The following is a 19683-nucleotide window of genomic DNA, read 5'->3' on the forward strand; positions in this document are numbered from 1 at the left end:
TTAACATATTGAGCTAACTTGAATAGCTAATAACTGAATGTCAAGTCTATAGATTGTGGAGATAGATAGAAAGAAGCTTCCTTCTCCGAAGGGGTTATAGAGTGATAATGCAAATTAACTAAAATATAATTTCCTTAAAACTAACTAACGAAGTTTATTACAACACAAATGTCAAAATGATTTCATATAATAATCTTGCATCTTAAAATCTGAAATTGAAAACGATTTCTGGTATATTTGAAATCATATGGTGAATCAAAAGTACTCCTGCCGCGGAATGATGCCTCATCGCACTAGTTCGGGTGATCTAAATTTTATCCCAAAACCTACTTAGAAAAGAATACGGTAAATGAAATTGTTCAGGTAGAAGAATGCAAGTTACTTACACAAATGTTACATTGCAGAAGGCTGTCACAAACCAACAAAGAAACTCAATCTCAGAACTATTATCTCAATGTATCTATGGAGACTTTCGAAATCAGCCCCACTAAAGCGACATTTAGAACTGAATATAGAAACAGTAGTTGAGTGTAAACTCAAATGCTATTTGTGAAATTTACCTTCGCTTTTATAGTACTCTTGTATCATTTTCAGCAGATCTAAACCTTGCTTTTGTTTTTAATAATATAATGAACTAAACTCAAAATCAACCAACTCAAATCATTATTTTTTCTAGATTGTTTTTTTTTTTCCACTTTTATACATTTTTGGTATGACGTCCTTAGTCATGTTTTGTTGCTGGAGCAGGCCTTGAAGAGAAAGGTTTATCTATCTGTGTTTTTCGGCCTATATAGTACAGCTAAATAATAATTCGAAAACCAAAATATTATCTTATTTCCCTCTGCTAAATTTGGCTGTGAGAACAAGCTTCATATCAGTGATACCAATTTTAAATGTCATAAAATCCCAATTCAACAGGCAAAAAATCTCATTTTCATCTTAATTTCCACGTTGTATTATTATTATTATTATTAAAATATGAAAATGAAACTTTTGTATGTCATGTCTCACGTCTTTCAATTTCTGGGTGAATTATCAATAACCTTCGATCTTCCACATAAAAGTAGTTTTTAAATAACTATTTTCCTTAATCGACAACAAGTATATTTTGTTATGTTGTCAAAAATGCAGTCCACACCTTTGTACGACCATCACTTTATACTGAGCTGAATGATACTAGAAAAATTTTGTTCTCTACACATTTCGTGTGGAACGTTTTGAAATTGTATCTCGTTTGATGTTTTACTTGCATTGTTTTATTTTCTTCTTTCTTCAGATACTTGAGCACAACTTTCATTTCTTGGTACTTGATTTTTAAGAATTACATATGATCAAGTCTTTCCTCACTAGCGTGGACTAGGCCGATAACAAATAATAGACTTCAGACTAAAAGTTGACAACATTGACACGTTTATTGATGACCGATATGTCTAATTCCCGCTCGTAAAGAATTTTGTTGGTATGGATTACACATATAATAAAAAAAAAACATAGTTCTATGTTTCCAATTTCGACGACAATTTCCTTTATCCCATTCCAAATAATTAATATTTAAAAAATCCCACAAAATGTAATTTTTTTATATGGGTTGTTATCACTGATTCGTATTACAATGGTGCCATTTTCACTTGTATTGTTTCCATAATTAAAAAAAAAAAAAAAATCCTTTCTAAATTGTTTTATCACCTCAGTTGGTTAGATTGGAGTTTAGCCGCTGTTTAAGCACCGAGGCAATATGAGACGTTTACCTACAGTTTAACATAGAATCAGAACCATTGTAATGCGTTAAAATTGTTCAAAACTCTCCTACTGGACTCTGTGCACCAAAGATGCGCGCTGTAGCCTTTAGACCACCGAGTAGGGCATTCTATTTTCGTGATCGCGTATGTGAAAATCATAAGCACAGCTTCAATATTAACAGTCTCTCTCAACTGTACTATGAATATACAGTAGCCCCATAAAACCAGAAGGGTCTATTTCCTATTATTAAAATTAAATCATTTGAAAGTTAATTACCTCGAAAATATAGTCAATATGGAATTGTTGTTCTTACAACAAAATATTGGAATCAGATAAATTTCTATTATTAAATTTAGATATGAATAAACTCGTTATACTTATATATTCATCAATTTTAATTTAATTCTTTTCTAAAATCATTCAATCTTTAATTCTTTTAAGGAGTAAAGAATTTCTGTCGGATGTTACAATAACACTTCATGCATCCAAATACAGAATGAAGCTGATATCAAAAATGGAACAAAGCGATGTAATTGGTAAATATAATATTACCTAAGTTATCCATATAGTATTTCCATATACCTTGCATGAAAACGGGAAAACTAAGCATTACAAGAAGTTAGAATATGTAATACTCGTAGAAATATGGTATATTGAAAATAGGAAAGAGATATTAGAGAAAAGCCAAAGGCTTGCACTAAAGAAAATATTATATTATTTTATGCTTAGTCACAAATAAGAAATAAACTTACAAAGAAATATAACGATGCATGGTTAATTACTGTAATTACAGGATCGAAGAAATGGCAATAGGTACTTTATCGACCAATCTAAGACTAATTCTATAGCGTTATAACAATAGCTGAATTAACCACATCTTTATTTTAACTGTAAATTATTTCCACATCATCAGTAACAACTAATTATTCTTCAACATTTCACTTTTTGAATGAACAACAAGAGATAGCGGTATCATTTGGGCTCCATTTTTTTTTGGAAGGGAGGAGCGGGGGGGGGGGGGGGAGGATTACCTCCGTTCTGAGTTTGAGATTTATATACATTTATATTTATAGGATAATAGTATACCAAAGAAAAACGTAAAAGTGTATTTACAGCAGGGTGTTCTGTTTCACATCCCCACAAACAAAATCTGAAATAACGGTGCTGATCCCACCTGACCTGCACACAACCACGAAACAGTATTAAACTACAATAGGTACCACGAGCATTTCCTACTCAATTTTCAAGGTTACAATAAAATCTGCTTAACCTGTTCCAACGTACCAACTATAGCATGTATCTCTAAATTTCAAACCCGTAATTTTGTCATTTACCATCACTTATAATGCCATTATCACAATAACTTCGCTTTCAAACAAAATAAAGAATATCTTCTATACTCCTGCGCGAAAATTTCATGTTTTCGGCAGAAGACCTTCCTAATGTACCATTTCTTTACTTCGTATGGTTAGTAGTGTTTTCAGAAATTACTTTTGCAGAGGTCTGCGACTTCAGCTCTGAAAATGATCATTCTAGACCTACTGTATGTATAGAAATGTTTAATAACTAGGCATTAGCATTAGTAATATAAAATTGTCACCAGCCATCTGCTGGCAATATGTAGAGGTCATCGAAAAGAGTAATATTATAGTTGAGGCAGATTTGATCTAATGAAGGTTGGCTTTTCTGTCATTGAAGATGTCTTTAAATTTATTTTTCTAATACTGAGACGTAGCTAAATCCCAATCCCAGCAAAGCGAAATCTACGAATATAGGGAAACATGGTCATATTAAACGAAAAATAAACAAACTTTATAATAAAATAATACAATATTTTTTCTTGGTCTTTTACTTTGGTCAACTATACGATTACAAAATTAAATAATGCGTTTCTCGTCGTGAATGAGTAGTGACAGTACTAACTCTGATGCATAAAATATGATTCGAACTTCATTTAATCCTAAACTATTTTCTTCCATGTATGATAAATTGCATCTCACGTAGCCAAATAGGATAAATGAAATATCGATTTTATATTGTTCTACTCTATGGTGAGATGGCGCCTTTAAAGACTTACATATGGGTCGTTCAAAGCACAAGGAAATTAACTCCAATTATAATTGCCCTGTTCCATATAGTTCCTAATCTCTATCTGTACAGCTAATTTACATCTGAGAACTTTCACTTGATAAAAAAAAATGTTTTCACGCATCATTTTTCTCAGTTCTTGTTTGGAGTGTAATTATTGCCAAGACTTCCTATCGTCTTATTTTTCGATCATTTGTGAAAATAACTTGCTCAAATGTGGAGGCACTGGGAACCAAATTCTGAGACAGATTGGAGTTATGGGGAAGCAACTATTCTGATGCCACTTTAAATAAGTTTAATATATGTTATCTTCGATAAATAGTCTTTTCAACAGCGTCAAGAAACAAGTATTGCAAGGAAAATCATACCAAAGTTGTGAGAAAATGAAACAAAGTTTATAGGGCATGCTTAAGTACATGGAAAAATTGATATGGTTCACATAGAAATTTTAAGGATGCCCAAACTGACCAAAGAGTGGACTCCAATCCATTGTGCACTAAACGCGCGACGATTTTACTGGTTAATTGTTTTTTTTTTATTTAAAAAATCCGCTTAAACCTACACTAATTACAAAATAAGTACTTAAATAAATAAATAAATAAATAAATAACTGGAGGAAGGAATATAAACAATTATTAATTCTTCACAGTGCCTGTAACAGTTCACCGAAAAAAAAAATAGTTATAGCATTCGTTTGATAATTTGAAGTTTCGGGTTCAATCTACATTGAAAAAAGTTTCTTTTAATTATAAATAAAGTATAACAGGATTAACATTCCATTAAAAGTCACCATAATTACCAACTTTTAAAAGTTATCACCTTCAATATTGGGAGAACCGGGTTAAATTCCTAATTAGAGTTAGTATATTTACGATTCCACGTCAAGCTTTATGGTTAAAAAGGACTGTTAATTTCAAAATGATCAATATCTAACCAAATTATTGTTCTTTCTGAATGAAATAGTTAAAATCTAAAACTTGCCGGCAATAGTTTGCATAATGTAACAGCACGGACAATACCAATTTCAAGGTTGCAAGAATCTGTTCCACTAGAGTAAATATTTCGGAATTTGGTAGTGTAGAAAGCTGGAAAGCAATATTATGGACGGCTCGTGAAATGTGACGGAATATCGAGTTTGAATACCTCGTTAAGTGTTTCAAACACTAAACTACCGAAAATACTTATTTCGTCCTGTTTCTTCATGCAGTAGGAAATGTTATAGGAATAGAACGGTAAGTTTATGTGGGAAGCGACAGGAAGAAAAAGAACTCATAAATCTTTCTAACCTCAACCCTTTGCAAGACAGAGTTACGGACGTCGTTTCTAATAACAGAGTCATTGTGTGATTCAAAGTGGGAATACATATTAGGCGGATTATTTTGAATCTCTTCTACCCAATAGAAAACATAGATTAATTGCGTGCGTTTCGTTTGACTCGATATATTTTGGTCACTACCATCTGGGCAGAAAAAGTATTCATTAAACATTTTGACGAAGTTCACACATCAAATGATTTATATATATATATATATATATAAACTTTTAGATTACTTAGCTTTAAAACTAAGAATAACTTTTATGATCACAACATATTACTCAGGTACATACAATTACTAGTGACAATTCTTAAGGGAAGTCTCATCAGTAAAAATTAGAATTTTATTATTACAAGCTAAGGGAAGAGAAATTACTTGATGTTATAATTATTGCATACAAAAATCGAAACACTGGGAAGCTTTCTTTCCTTAGTTTGAAGTTATAAAATTTTCATTTTTAACGATGTTACGTCCTTCAAGAGCCGCCACAAACTTTTCTGTATTAGTGCTTAGTACGATATTTTTCAGAAAACTGTTGACAACAGTAATTCCGCACTCGAGAAACACAGATGAAAAGAGTGCAAATTATCCAAGTATTTGCGTGTACAAGCTTCCACACGTAAGGGAAATATCTCTTTTCTCGTCTGTGTCGAAAAGCGTATCAAGTTTGTCGTCAGTTTCCGTTTTCCCAATAATCAGGGTCGTATACACCTCTGATGTATACGGTTTCATTAAATTTTTCCTACTCGTATTAAAATGATAAACTCAATTTGATATTCCACACAGAATATTGTGTTTCCAGAGATACTTTCATAATAAAATTAATAGATTAATATAATTATTGTAATTATGGATTTTGTGGAAATGTTAAAATATATAGCTACATTATCCACTATAAGTATGAAATGTATTCATTAGCACAGCATCGCATGTGCATTTTAACTGGTGTATTTTTTTTTCTTTTTTCAGTTACAGTAGGTGGGATTCTTAGCCTCTTCCTTGGATTCAGCATGATGTCCCTTGTGGATATATTCTTTTACTTCATTCTTACTTGTTTTGTTCCTAAGAAGGGAGGTAGAACAAGTAAATAATTGAATTGATCTTATTTGTTAAAAGAATAATAGAAGTTGAATTTACTTTTTAGTTGTAACCAAGTTACCAAAGGGTCAATCCATTTCAAATCACTCAGACAATGTTGCCAACATTTTTTTTTATTTTCCTGATTTTTTTTATCGTGAGTTCCCTATAGTCAAAAAACGCTGTTCGAAAAAAAATTATATGCCATAGTTTTTTCTTGTGGTCATTTTTAAAATGGCGGTTGGGCAAATTTTAATAAAAAAAAAAACGTGGTTTCCAGAAACTTTAATTGCCAAGCTATTTTTAAAAAAATATCAGAATAATTCAAAAACCAGTGTGTTCAGCATGAAATGAACTTCAGGTATACATTATTTTAATTTTTCTATCATGGGTCAATCCATACGAAGTGGTCCAGACGTGGTTGCTCGACCATCTCCGAAAACTATAAAAATTTCAGTGTGATGAACCTTGTGTATGAGAAGGTCAATAATATCATTCACGTTGTCCTATGTGCAAGTCTTCCTGAATGGCGGCCATCTTTGTAGTCGGTGGAGTGCCAATTTTTGCATTTGCAAGCATTTACGAAAACTGCAGTTGCTCAGAACGTACAAATCAGACGAACACCAAACAAAACGAATGTTTAGAGGAGAGACTGAGGTGCACGGAGAATATATACTCCTGACTCTAAATAAATATGCAGGGTTGCAAACCAATACATGAAATCACTAGAAAAAGTACAGAAAATTACACTTTTAAAGAGCTGTATTTTGGAATGGCATAAAGTGGGGGGTTTAAAAGTTTTGTGCTGAATATTATTGCATGTAAAGAGTCTGCAGAAATATCAACACCTATGATACTACTGGCACCATCGATTTATGGGGGTCCGAAAATTGAAGTTTGTGATTTTGATGCCATGTTTGGAGCGTAATATCTCAGGACGGCAAAGTGTTAAAAATTGCTGCTTAGGCCACAAAGTAATTCTGAATGTGATTAAACTATTGCAAAAAAAAAAAATCATGACTGATATTACATGAAGAAAAAAAGTGAGGACATGGTAAAAACGCGAAGAAAGCACGCGCGTGACGATGGTCACAGCCTGGAAAAGTTTAAATGTTTTGATATGTTTCATGCTGGATCTCAAAAACTACGCATGGTTCAACAATTGGGTCCGTTTCTGTTTGCATTCAGTTGTGCAAAAGCTTGCAAGTGGGGTTTGTTCCATCTTTCTAACTCCATGATCATTGCCAATTTATCTTGACCATTCGCTATAACAGACAAACCAAAAGAGGGAGAAAGGCAAAACTTTGCACAAAGCAAGTATAAGGAGGGGGACATCTATGTATGTATTAAACAGAAAGACCTAACAAACAGTGTTGCCAACCGAATATAAAGTTATATTTTTTCAAATAGTACTACGTCAGATTATTACATATTTCAAATCAACGTGTCAAACGTAAACTGAAAATATCACTTTTATTATTCAGTGTTGCAAACTAAGAATGTTATAGTATCACATGCATCCAAAGTTCGGATGCCTCTAACGCAAATGCAGCAGAACGGAGGCGCACAGGATAATGCTCATTGAAAGTACTTTAACGCTGGATACCATGGTCATGGTATGACTTGTTTTGAATGAATAGGAACGAAGTTACCAGGGCTTGAAAATATGATTAAAAAAACTTTATTTCGAAAAAAAATGCTGAGATAAGGATCATATCTAGTTACTTGTATGGTTTGTAATGAATGTGTAAATTATTTTGCCGTTTACTGCACTTCGATATCTCAAACCGTTCCGGAGATATGATAAACATTACTGAAGTTTGCAACACTGCTTAAATCGTGTAATTGCGAGAACTTGTTGTAATTACAGCTACTAAAAGCTATTGCTGTAATACTATAGAAGAGAAGGGAAACAACAATCATTTTAAATGTTTTCACAAATACGCCATTTTCAGCAGGATAGGGTAGATAGGTATAACGAAACCTTTTGAACACATTCACTTCCGTAACTGGGATTGGATTTCAATGATACTTTGCTGATACATTAAGTGCCTTAATACCGCGGTCCAGTTAGACGATGGGTGTCGTGGGTGCAAGAAGGAGCTAACCCCCTTACCATATAGGAGTGGCAATGATCATGGAGCTAGAAAGACGGTACAAAGGCCACCCGCAAGTTTTTCAACAACTGAACACAAACAAAGCGGACGTAATTGCTGAACCGTTCGTAGTTTTTGAGATCCAGCATGAAACACATCAAAACATTTAAACTTTTCCAGGCTGTGACCATCGTCACGCGCGTGCTTTCTTCGCGTTTTTATCATGTTCTCACTTTTTTCTTCATGTAATATCAGTCATGATTTTTTTTGCAATAGTTTAATCACATTCAGAATTACTTTGTGGCCTAAGCAGCAATTTTTAACACTTTGCCGTCCTGAGATATTACGCCCCAAACATGGCATCAAAATCACAAACTTCAATTTTCGGACCCCCATAAATCTATGGTGCCAGTAGTATCATAGGTGTTGATATTTCTGCAGACTCTTTACATGCAATAATATTCAGCACAAAACTTTTAAACCCCCCACTTTATGCCATTCCAAAATACAGCTCTTTAAAAGTGTAATTTTCTGTACTTTTTCTAGTGATTTCATGTATTGGTTTGCAACCCTGCATATTTATTTAGAGTCAGGAGTATATATTCTCCGTGCACCTCAGTCTCTCCTCTAAACATTCGTTTTGTTTGGTGTTCGTCTGATTTGTACGTTCTGAGCAACTGCAGTTTTCGTAAATGCTTGCAAATGCAAAAATTGGCACTCCACCGACTACAAAGATGGCCGCCATTCAGGAACACTTGTACATACGACAACGTGAATGATGTTATTGACCTTGTCATGCACAAGGTTCATCACCCTGAAATTTTTATAATTTTCGGAGATGGTCGAGCAACCATTTTCGCCATCTTTGGACCACTTCAGATGGATTGACCCTCATGCAAGAGAGTCAGTAAAACTCTTTCCTGTAAAAACTAGGAAAAAATGTAATCGTTAATTTTGAAGACCATTAGTTTTATGAAGGAAAGGAGACTCACTAATGATATGTTATTTCTATGTTGAATACTTATATAAGTACTTGCAGTATAAGTTTTAGTCCCGAAAATGCACTCCTTTTTTCCCCTAGAACTTTTCCAAAATGGCCGAAAGCCTTTTAACGTCAATTTTCTAAGGTCAAGAAGATCTAAAAAGGGACTGAATCAAAATAACTGAAAATTTTACAGAATGTTCTTCTCACAAAAAACTTACAACTCACTTCTTCTCACAAATAGAAATATCTCACAAAAAACTTATGACTGAGATTGAACCACATTTAGAGTAATATATTCTAAAATTTCAGTAAAAACGCTACCCTTCTACACCTCGTGCAGTGCCAAGGTAGGACATTAGGGCTTGTTTAAATCGTTACTTGAAGAAATAGTTTTCTCCAAAACAAATAACTTATATTTTGTTATATAGGCCCACTTTATATTTATAATTAAAACTGATTTAAAACTTGAAATAATATACAGGGTGGTCCAAAAGTGTGGAAACACCCAAATAAAATCCAAATCGTTCAGAATTGATGATAACAGACAAGGGGAATATTTTTTTGAGAGATATGGCACCATCGGCCGCCATCTTGAAATGGCGGGAACTTTTTTAAATGGGTATCCTAGCGTGTGATACATCAAATAGGACTGAGATCCCGCTTCAGGAAAATCAAGAAAATAATAAAAAAAAATGTTAAGCAACACTTTTGTTTAAAATTGGGTGATTTGAAATGGATTGACCTCAAAACATCAATGGAAACTGCTCAACATCAAGCATATGTAAAAATAACGCTATTAAATTTATGGATAACGATAACAATTATCTATTTCCTCTTGGACCATGTGCCTTCGAGTACATTTTATCTACTGATCTTCAATGAAATGAAAGTACTGGTACTACTTTCATTAATTTGAAGAGAAAACTATAACTTATCGTAGTTAAGTAAATCATCTTTTGACGCTAAATTAACGAACATCGTTTCCCAAAAAACTACGTACATAGCAGAATATAAATAGCATTTCAAATTTATTGATATCTATAGCAATGCACATAAAGAGGATTATTTATTATAATCAATGAACATATTATATGTTTGTCTATTTGTTTAGCTCGTTAAATCGCTTATTTAAATGCTACCATTAAACTATATTTATGATTATTGAGTCACCATTAAGCTATATCTTATAGTGCATGCTACTGAAATTTATGTGTAATATTCTCAGTTTATATGTAGATTTTCTTGCAAAAACTCCAGTATATCAAAGTATCAAACTATAGACTGCATATTTATATTGTGGATTCAATAAAATGTTTTACTTTGCGTTTTAATATGGCGCGACTTTCGGTTATTTTGGGCATAATTCATCTTAAATATATCTATCTAAAGCTCCTTTCTGAGCTTAAAAGGTTCATGTAAATTGAAAAAGATAACTTCAATACAGTAATGTGTATAATAATAATAATAGTAATATTCCATATACTTTAGCATTTTGTAACAACTTTATGTTTGTTTTTCTGAAAACTTTGCTAATTGTATTTGATTCATTTGTGATCTGATTGCTTTGTAATTGAATATATATTAACATTAATTGTATGGTAAATATGTTAGTAACGCTTTTTTCGAGAATATTCAGAATGTTGATCACTTTAGTCCAATACATTTACTTCTGATTTAGTGATATTGCAAGTTAAAGCACTGTCAAATATTTGTATTTAAAATGTAGGAACACAAATTAATGGGTTTGCCCTTATTTTATAAAACGGTAGTTGATCCCAAGTCTTCGGCCTGCTGAATGACTTTTTATTTCCCATCTTCGATTAATATAGTTGGTGAAACTTAAACACTTGCATCAGAGTTGAAATAAACTTAGCGTAAAGAACAAGAGTGTGTGAATAATTAAGTATTAACAAGTGTTGCTCTGTAACAATAAATTTTGTTAATGTCTGAAGTATATTAGTTATTATATTGTCAATTACAATATAAGAGTCAGAGCTGTACTTAAGAATATGCTTGAACACTTTCGGAGAGACCTATTTTCAATGAACTATCAAATTCAATATATACTTTCACTTAATGTTGTATTGTAATAAATATTTGAAATGTTCTCATTCTCATGTATATTACGTATAATAATCTATTAATTGTAATAAGAGTTTGTTACAACGTAATAAAATAAGCTGTACCAATGTATAAACATTTATGATTTTAATGTTAGTAATTATGCAATGATGCTTGAATGTGGATTATCCAGGGAACAATAAATCCCTTATCTGGTATGAATTGAATACTATAACCAGTAGAGGCTATCTAATAGAGTTTACAAATGAAAATTACACGTATTATGTTTATAATTCTGTGAACTGTGTATTACAGTTTTAATATGGCTTTATATGAATATCATTATATGCGTTTTATTTAATTACTTCAATTTACTACGACTTTCATGATGTTCCCTGTTACTTCAAAAACCTTGGCGGATACTCGAGCTATGTTGAGGCTATTTTGTAATATCTTAACTGGCTGACAGGTAATGGACACGAAATCAAAACTATTTTAGCTACTACTATAAGTGATACAACTCATATTCTGTAGTTCCTCTTGGTTTTATTTGACCTTTCTTCTATTATATATATATATATATATATATATATATATATATATATATATATATATATATTCCTTTTACTAGTGAGCTAATATTTCATCTAAAATATCTAAGATTTTGCATTTTATTAAATTCTGTTCTATACGCCATACATTCTTCTTATGTTGAAAAACTCTCTTGTTTATTGCAGTTCTATCTTAACCTGTATCCAGCTCGGCATATGCCTACTTTCGTAACACACTCTGCCCATTTTGCCATTAACTCAAACAGTTAACTTTACAATCCAGCATCTTCTTGCGGCCCTCTAAAAGCTTAACATTTCGCTATTTCAACTCAATATCCTCCTGATCTAGTGCCAAGAAAACGCGCCTTGGCTTCGATTTCCGGTAGGAGGTCTTTGAAATTTGAACTCATTACGGTGGTTCGGATTACACCTTAAACTGTACGTGCACGTCTCTTATGCCCCCGCTGCTGAGAAGGGACGCTAACTTCAATCAAGTAATTTACCGTTTTAATGTGTTATTATAAAGCCATTCTCAATAGTACGAAAGATGATGAAATATTACTAAATTTATATGCAATTTTATTCGTTTTTAATTAAACAATTTGCAGTATCTACAGTAAAAATCTCTTAGTATTGCTGTAGCTTATCTAACAACAAACTACCAGTTTACAATATTAGTTCTGATATGAAACTGGTATAATTCTTCATAGTATACAGAAAGAATACCAATTGACTGTTGATAAGAATAATCACACACTTTTATTTTACATTGTTTGCTGTAGGATATATATATTTAGCAACTACTGCGAATTCACTGCTAAACGAAATATCGTTCATTCTTTTCCACAAACATATCTTGGGCTACCCTTTTCCTTGTTAACCCACAGTGATTAATAATTTCGTCACAATATTAGGATGATTTGCGTCTTGGTTTCCAGTCAAGAATTTCTTGATTACCAAGAACCATCTCTGATCGTCATATGTCTTTTCCTCTGTTACTTTATTGTCTGTGATGTCATGATGATTTCCATCGCTTCTGACATCTTTCTGATCGATCTGATTCTTATCTTTGCTAATGATTCCTAGCATACATCCGGGGTCGCGAGGACTCAGTGGTAGAGAGCTCACCTCTGGTGCATGGGGTCACTAGTTCAATCTCATCACGTGAAACACCCTGTAATAGGTAAACATCATCTCCTGTTTCCTCTCATTTCTTTATTCCATCATTTTAAATATTTTCATAATCACCATTTCCCTTAGCCTCGGTACATAATCGTGGGATGTTAAATTAGAAACTCAATTTCCTAGTATACATCTTTCCTTTATTGCGTACTCTGTAGTCACCAATTGTCTGATTTACTTAATCTCCGTCTTCGATCGGTATGTGAAAACAGTTAACATAGATTCATTGAAGATTTTACATTTTAGGTATTTCAGCATCTTATTATTAAATGACGAATCCGTTCCTTTGAGTGTGCTTCGGCTTAACTTTTATTTTTTCCTTCTATAATATTACCATCAATCAATATATTCAATCTAAGAAACAGTACACACCCAGTTAATGTAATTCGCACTTTGTAATTTCAAAACTTGATACTTTTTGCGAAGTTGTTGAACTTCACTAAACTTTTTCTATATTCACCTCCATCCCAAATTCCTTGCTTTTTATACTAAACACTTTCATAATTATAGTAATTTAAGGTATCGAGTTCAAAAACATCGAATAATAAGTACTTCATCCGACAGAACAAAATACTATACTCCCTATGGTTATTATGTTTGCTTGAATGAATGTTATATTTTCTATGGTTATTAAAATTGAATGCATATATTCTCTATGATTATACTTACTTGAATGAATATTCTCTATGGTTATTACGCTTATTTATATATATTCTCTTTATATAAGTTGTATATACAGTATTATATTGTCTTTATAGAGTATTATGTTCTCTTTCGTCACCGACTGGTATGTTCGCCTTGTGGCTTACATTTCAGACTTTGATGACTACGAATACACTATATTTATTTGTTCTTTATAAAATTGACTTCTTAGCAAAATTGACTGATAAATAAATGTATTCAGTACTGTGCACATTATTATCATTGTGTTATATTCAGTTTATATATATATTGTTCCAAATATATGTACTTTGTTGTTCTCTGTGGTACTTGTCATAACTTCTGCTGTTAATACAACTTAAATATAATAAACTAATCTTGATAAATTTCTTAACGCGTCCTGGGCTTTCTTTATGCACATGTATGTATGTATGATTAGTAAAATTAAATAGGTGCAAAATAATCCATTTTTAAGTTTGAGCTACAAATTTTTTAAATGCACTATTTTTGGAGCACAATCTCGCTACTTTTTTAATATTCAGATCTGGCAACATTCGACAGTATCTACTGAAAGTCGATCGGCAAGGGAGCAATGAAGCAACGTGCCAATATTACATTCTGTTTGAAATTGGGTAAAAGTGCAACAGAAACGTTTCAAATAATTCACACTGTTTACGGTAGTACGGCATTGGGTCGTAAGAATGTGGTTAAGTGATATGCGAGATTGGGTCTTGGTCGAGAAAGCCCAAACTCCCCCCCCCCCTCCCAAATGCTGGGTACATTCCTGGCTGTGGGTGAAAGAAAATGCATGGTTCTTATACAGGAGAACAAAGTTTTCTTTCTCTCACACACCTCTATCATCATTAAGAGCACAATACATGGTGCGCTTCTACTTCAGTAGTCTTGGTTCTAGCTTGAATCGCAGCAGGCATAATCATATTCTTGTCTCCGACAATGGATTTGATTCAGTTGTAAAGAAGTTAAAATATTCTGTATTTCACTATTAATGCTATGTGGATTTTATCAGCAACTCCAATGAAATACAACAATAATAAGCAGCAGCAGATTTATAGCTTCTAAAAGCCTGCAGCATATTATGTATTATTTTTACTGTTTGCATAAGATCACGTACAGAAAACAATCTCTTTATCATATTGAATTTCCAATGAGAACTAAAGATCCTTTAAAAGGCAGAGTCTCTGCGAGGGTTTGCATCATAGTAAATAAACTACTCGCTCACTTATTACTACTGTGAGGGCTCCCTCGTGGACAAGCGGTTAGCGTACACACTTTTGGCGTGGGAGACCTGGGTTCGATTTTCGGCGGGAGCTCATGTGGTTCGGATTCCACGTTAAGCTCTAAGTTCACGCCTCATATAGCCTGGCTGTTGAAAGAAACGCTAAACTACAAATCAAATCAAATCGAATTATTACTGAGAGTTTTATTTTATAACAATAGGCTTGAAATCTGATCTGCCACATATTCATTGAATCTGATTAGTTCCTTGTAGGTCCTTGATTTCAATTATCTCCTCACGGAAAAGTTGGGTGAAATACTTATTTTATTTTACTACTACTAGCTGAATATACCAATTCTTTGCATGGGTCAGATAGGGGAGACCGGGGCACATTTGCCAACTTTTTTAAATTTCATGTGTGGTATTTTATCTGAAACCTATTTAGAGGTAAACAGGGTATCATTTTCTTCCTTATACCTTTATGAAGGAAGTGGAACAGATATTTTTCCACAAAATGAATATTGAGTTTCACTACCAATGGTTAAGTGTGATCATGTGACGTTGGAAAATGTGCCCCGTATGCGGGGCAAGTTAGCCACCTACTAAAACTTTACAGAGGCAACTGTTCCAACTACTTCACATGCTAAAACACAGGTAATAAATCGTTGCTTTTACTGAAAATGTACCTTTTGTTTATTGCTTGGACAGTATAGAGAAGTGAGATTATGGTAGAACTAATCAACAAGTAAACAAAAGTCATCATTGTCTGAATCACAATGAACGCGAACAAAAAATACATCTCCCTTTGTACAGTTTTCGTGTGCCCAGTTGTTGCATTTTGTGTACCTGACCCACTTCTCCTTTGCCTGCGAGTTGGAGAAAGGTTCAAAGCAATAAATACACAAACAATCTTTCATCACTCGAGTTCAAGTTTTTTACACAATAGATTATATAGTCAATGGCAAGCACGTATTCAGTATTGTTTTTGGGGGAGGGATAGGGCCATAGTCGCTTCGATAATAGAAGGGGGTTGTTCGGACGTCATTTTTGAAAAAAAAAAAAAAAATCAGCATAGAATATCATTAGCTTTCTTTTACGTTCCCCCTGGCTGTGTGCCTGGTCACGGGCTACGTATTGTGTACCATATATTGTTATTTCGGAGATTTCTTTACACAGTAGGCCCTACATGCATTTGTTATAGTCCTACTAAAATTAGAGAAACTGACTGAGACCGGAAAAATATTGGAAAACCTGCCCCATTGCCATTTTTGAACTTCAACATAACCTTGACGAGTAATGCTGTATATTATTTGAAAAAGAAACACATCATTACGTAAAGGAAGAACACCATCTTTAGTACATGCAATGTCAAAGCAGTAGGTTTAACACTAGTACATTTATTTCAAGTTTTAATGCAGACCTGCTACTTTACTCATTTTCGAAAAAATGATTTCACAAGATCTCTTGCCTATGTCAACACAGCTACTCGACTGAAACTTCGGTAGATGGCGTGCCAAGTATTGCTGCTTCAGCCAGTCCACCCGCAGGAGCGACCTACCAGATCCTTTCAGAACTAAAGCCAGTTGGAAAACGTGCCCCGGTCTCCCGTAAAATATCTATGTAAACAAAGTGAACAACGAAAAAAAAAAATCGGTCATTTTCTACTACTTATACATATCCCTTTAAACGCCCCCTGGTTCGAATTGTTAAAAAACGCTTCTGGCCCACAGTCGATGGGGGTTGTACTTGCAAGTCAACGCCTATGCGAGTATCACCAGTCATTTCACCGACCGCGAAAACTATGGATTTGACACGAATATCGTTTGTTTTGGGATTATTTTTACAGGTCTCGATGACCCCTCTATTATGACCCCCGTTCCTAAGCTGATTGAGGCTAAATTTCAAACGCGATCTTAAGTTTCATCATTGAGCTCAGCGACAACGAAAGCTATGGATTTGACACTAATATCGGTCATTTTAGATTATTTTTACATCTTGGTAAACCCCATACACACATGTGACCCTCGGTCTGCATCGAATGGTAGCTGAATTTGCAAGTCATCGCTAATGAATGTGTCACCATTGATCTCAGTGACCATGAAAACTATGGATTTGACACTAATATCGGTCATTTTGGGCTATTTTTACGTTTCGGTATCCCCCCCCCCCGCTCACCCACATACAATGGTAGCTGAATTTGCAAGTCATCGCTAATGGAAGTGTCACCACTGATCTCAGCGACCGCAAAAACTATGGATTTGACACTAATATCGGTCACTTCGAATTACTTTTACATGTCTCATTAAACGCCCCCCTGGTTCGAATTTTGACAAAAACGCATCACCTTGGTCTGGGGCTGAACCAAGGTATCCGCGACCAAAATTTGGTAACTCTCGGTCAACTTGTATGGTCCCCAGGCCAGTCCCGGTAAACCCCCTCCCTGTTTCGAAATTAAAAAAAAAATACGCTTAGTCTTGATCTGGGGCCTGGACCAAGGTACCCCTGACCAAAATTTGGAAACTCTCGGTCCACTCGTCTGGTCCCCAGGCCGCACACAGACAGACAAACAAACTCTTTATTTTATTTATATTAGATTTAGAATTGCATGGTAAGATTCTGCTAATTCGATATTTTGTGAATTACTGGATCATTATACAATCGACCTATCAGACAAGACTATATAAATGCCACAAAACAATATCAAAGAAATCTATTAATTTTTTTAACGCTTTCATTCCTATCAAAGATAATAGTCTTCGTACCCAGTAAGATATCATTTGGAAATGATAGACGGATCGTTGATGAGTACCAGCATATAAACCCCAATATCTGTAAAGGTTGACTTATTTAACAATTGCATAAGTCTTCTGTAGAACGTTACGCAACTCCATTCTGAGAATTAAGTAATTCAGGAGTAATACATTCGCTCAGAAAGAAACTAGAAATTGGTTCAAATTTTTTGCTTATAACTTTGGATTAATAGAATACAATTTTGCTATATACATAGCGAACATTCAGGTAACACTCGACTTTCATAATAGTTCTTTGTATACGAAAACTTCTAACTGTATTTCATAACTGTTGTGTGAGGTTTCTAAAATATCTTTATTCAAATAGATTTAAAAAACATTTTTCTCTTCCTAAATGCATTTTCTCTTACTATTCTTATCCTTTATTTTGTTTCATATACGCACTTCACATATTCACTAATAATATCTAAGTAACACCAATTGTCACTTGTCCTACTTTCTCCCCTCCTCCTTCTATACTTGATACAAACTGTTTTGAATGCGTATTTGTATCCCGCATTCTTCACATTAGCTGAAGACAGTGGTGTATGTAAGCTTCTCAGTTGCGGCAAGTGACCTGCCAATAAGGCCAGAATAACTATGATGATGATGATGATATTCTTCGCAGATTTTTCTGTCCAAATCCGGCAATAAGAGCCAGATTACCTGCGAACTATATGTAATTAATCTTGCTACCTACTACTGAAGTAACTGGGTAGACCTTTCTGCACTCTTTGTTCTAGTTTAACCTTTTAAAATAATTAAAAAAAGGAAAGGAAATTTTATTCTTTTACTCAGGAAGCTGCTGACCCTACCCTACTTATAGAAGTTTGGAATAAATCAGGATTTCGAATATCACATACATGCCTCTCCGATGCAAAATTCGGGCACTTGACGGGTATATCATTTCGATAACTTGTTTGGTGCCCCCATTGGAGCCCAGGATGCAAATACCTCAAAAATAACACATACCCTTTCCTCAATTTATTTTTCACATTATTGAATGCGGATAATAAATATGTCGATAAAAGTATTTTCGAACCAAAACTATAATGCGAAATTGATGAGAAAACAAATCAACTAGAGTAACAGTTATGAGAAAGTACTGCATTATCATTGGACTTACAAAAGTTTCGAGTTCTGGTTGGTATGGAAATGTGTGAAACGTAAGTTGCAAGATTGTATTCTGACAGACAGAAAACTAAATGAAAGCATTGTGAAAGACAACAAACAGAAAACTTGAGGAAGTCTTCTTCGTACTCTAATAACCTTGCATTTGTGGTTCGTACGTCATTGTCTTCAAAATGAAGCAGGCTCTCGAATGATTTCGCATGCGTGTCATGATCCACAAATTTCCCAAGATTTCTGTGGAAAATATACATATTTCAATTATCCCCCCTCCCTCTATTGAATATCCACGACCAAAGTATCTGCACTAAAGTTACCCGAAATATCTACATGTCCTAGGTCATGTACTTGCTAAGTTTCGTTGACATCATTGAAGAATCCGAGATAAAACTGAAGAATCCTTAACACTGATTTCCACTACTCGAGTCAAATTAATTCTAATTCTCCAGTACATCTGTTAACTAGTAGTAGTTCAAATCTTATATTTGATAAATTGACATATTAGTGTCTTAATTTGTAATAGACCTTACAAAAATAAGAAAAATGAATAACTGAAGGTATTTTTGAAACATATTGTCCACTGGCAACACTATCATTATGATGCATCCACCGAAACGTTAATGGCTAAAATGACAAAAAGACTCTACTGCTTAGAGTCAGAGCATAGTATAGCTCCGGTCTTGGAACACTAATTCTATATAAGTTGACATAGAGATATTCTTGAAAATGATATTGATATGAATCCTCAGATTGTATCACTTTTTGAGTATGCC

General features: G+C 33.8%; 1 protein-coding gene across 1 annotated transcript in view; it reads left to right on the forward strand.

The window, feature by feature from the left end:
- The window catches only part of LOC145661085 (sodium channel protein Nach-like), a 37571-nt gene extending 30855 nt beyond the window's left edge, over positions 1–6716 (forward strand). Inside the window, exons 7-8 of the mRNA XM_081726527.1 lie at positions 2182–2276; positions 6114–6716. Of these exons, the coding sequence (XP_081582653.1) occupies positions 2182–2276; positions 6114–6235 (217 nt within the window). The 3' untranslated portion in view covers positions 6236–6716. The remainder of the gene's footprint in view (positions 1–2181; positions 2277–6113) is intronic.
- The last annotated feature ends 12967 nt before the right edge of the window (positions 6717–19683 follow it).

This window comes from Thermobia domestica, chromosome 9 (assembly GCF_964235325.1).
Source record: "Thermobia domestica chromosome 9, izTheDome1.hap1.1, whole genome shotgun sequence".
Classification (NCBI taxonomy): domain Eukaryota; kingdom Metazoa; phylum Arthropoda; class Insecta; order Zygentoma; family Lepismatidae; genus Thermobia; species Thermobia domestica.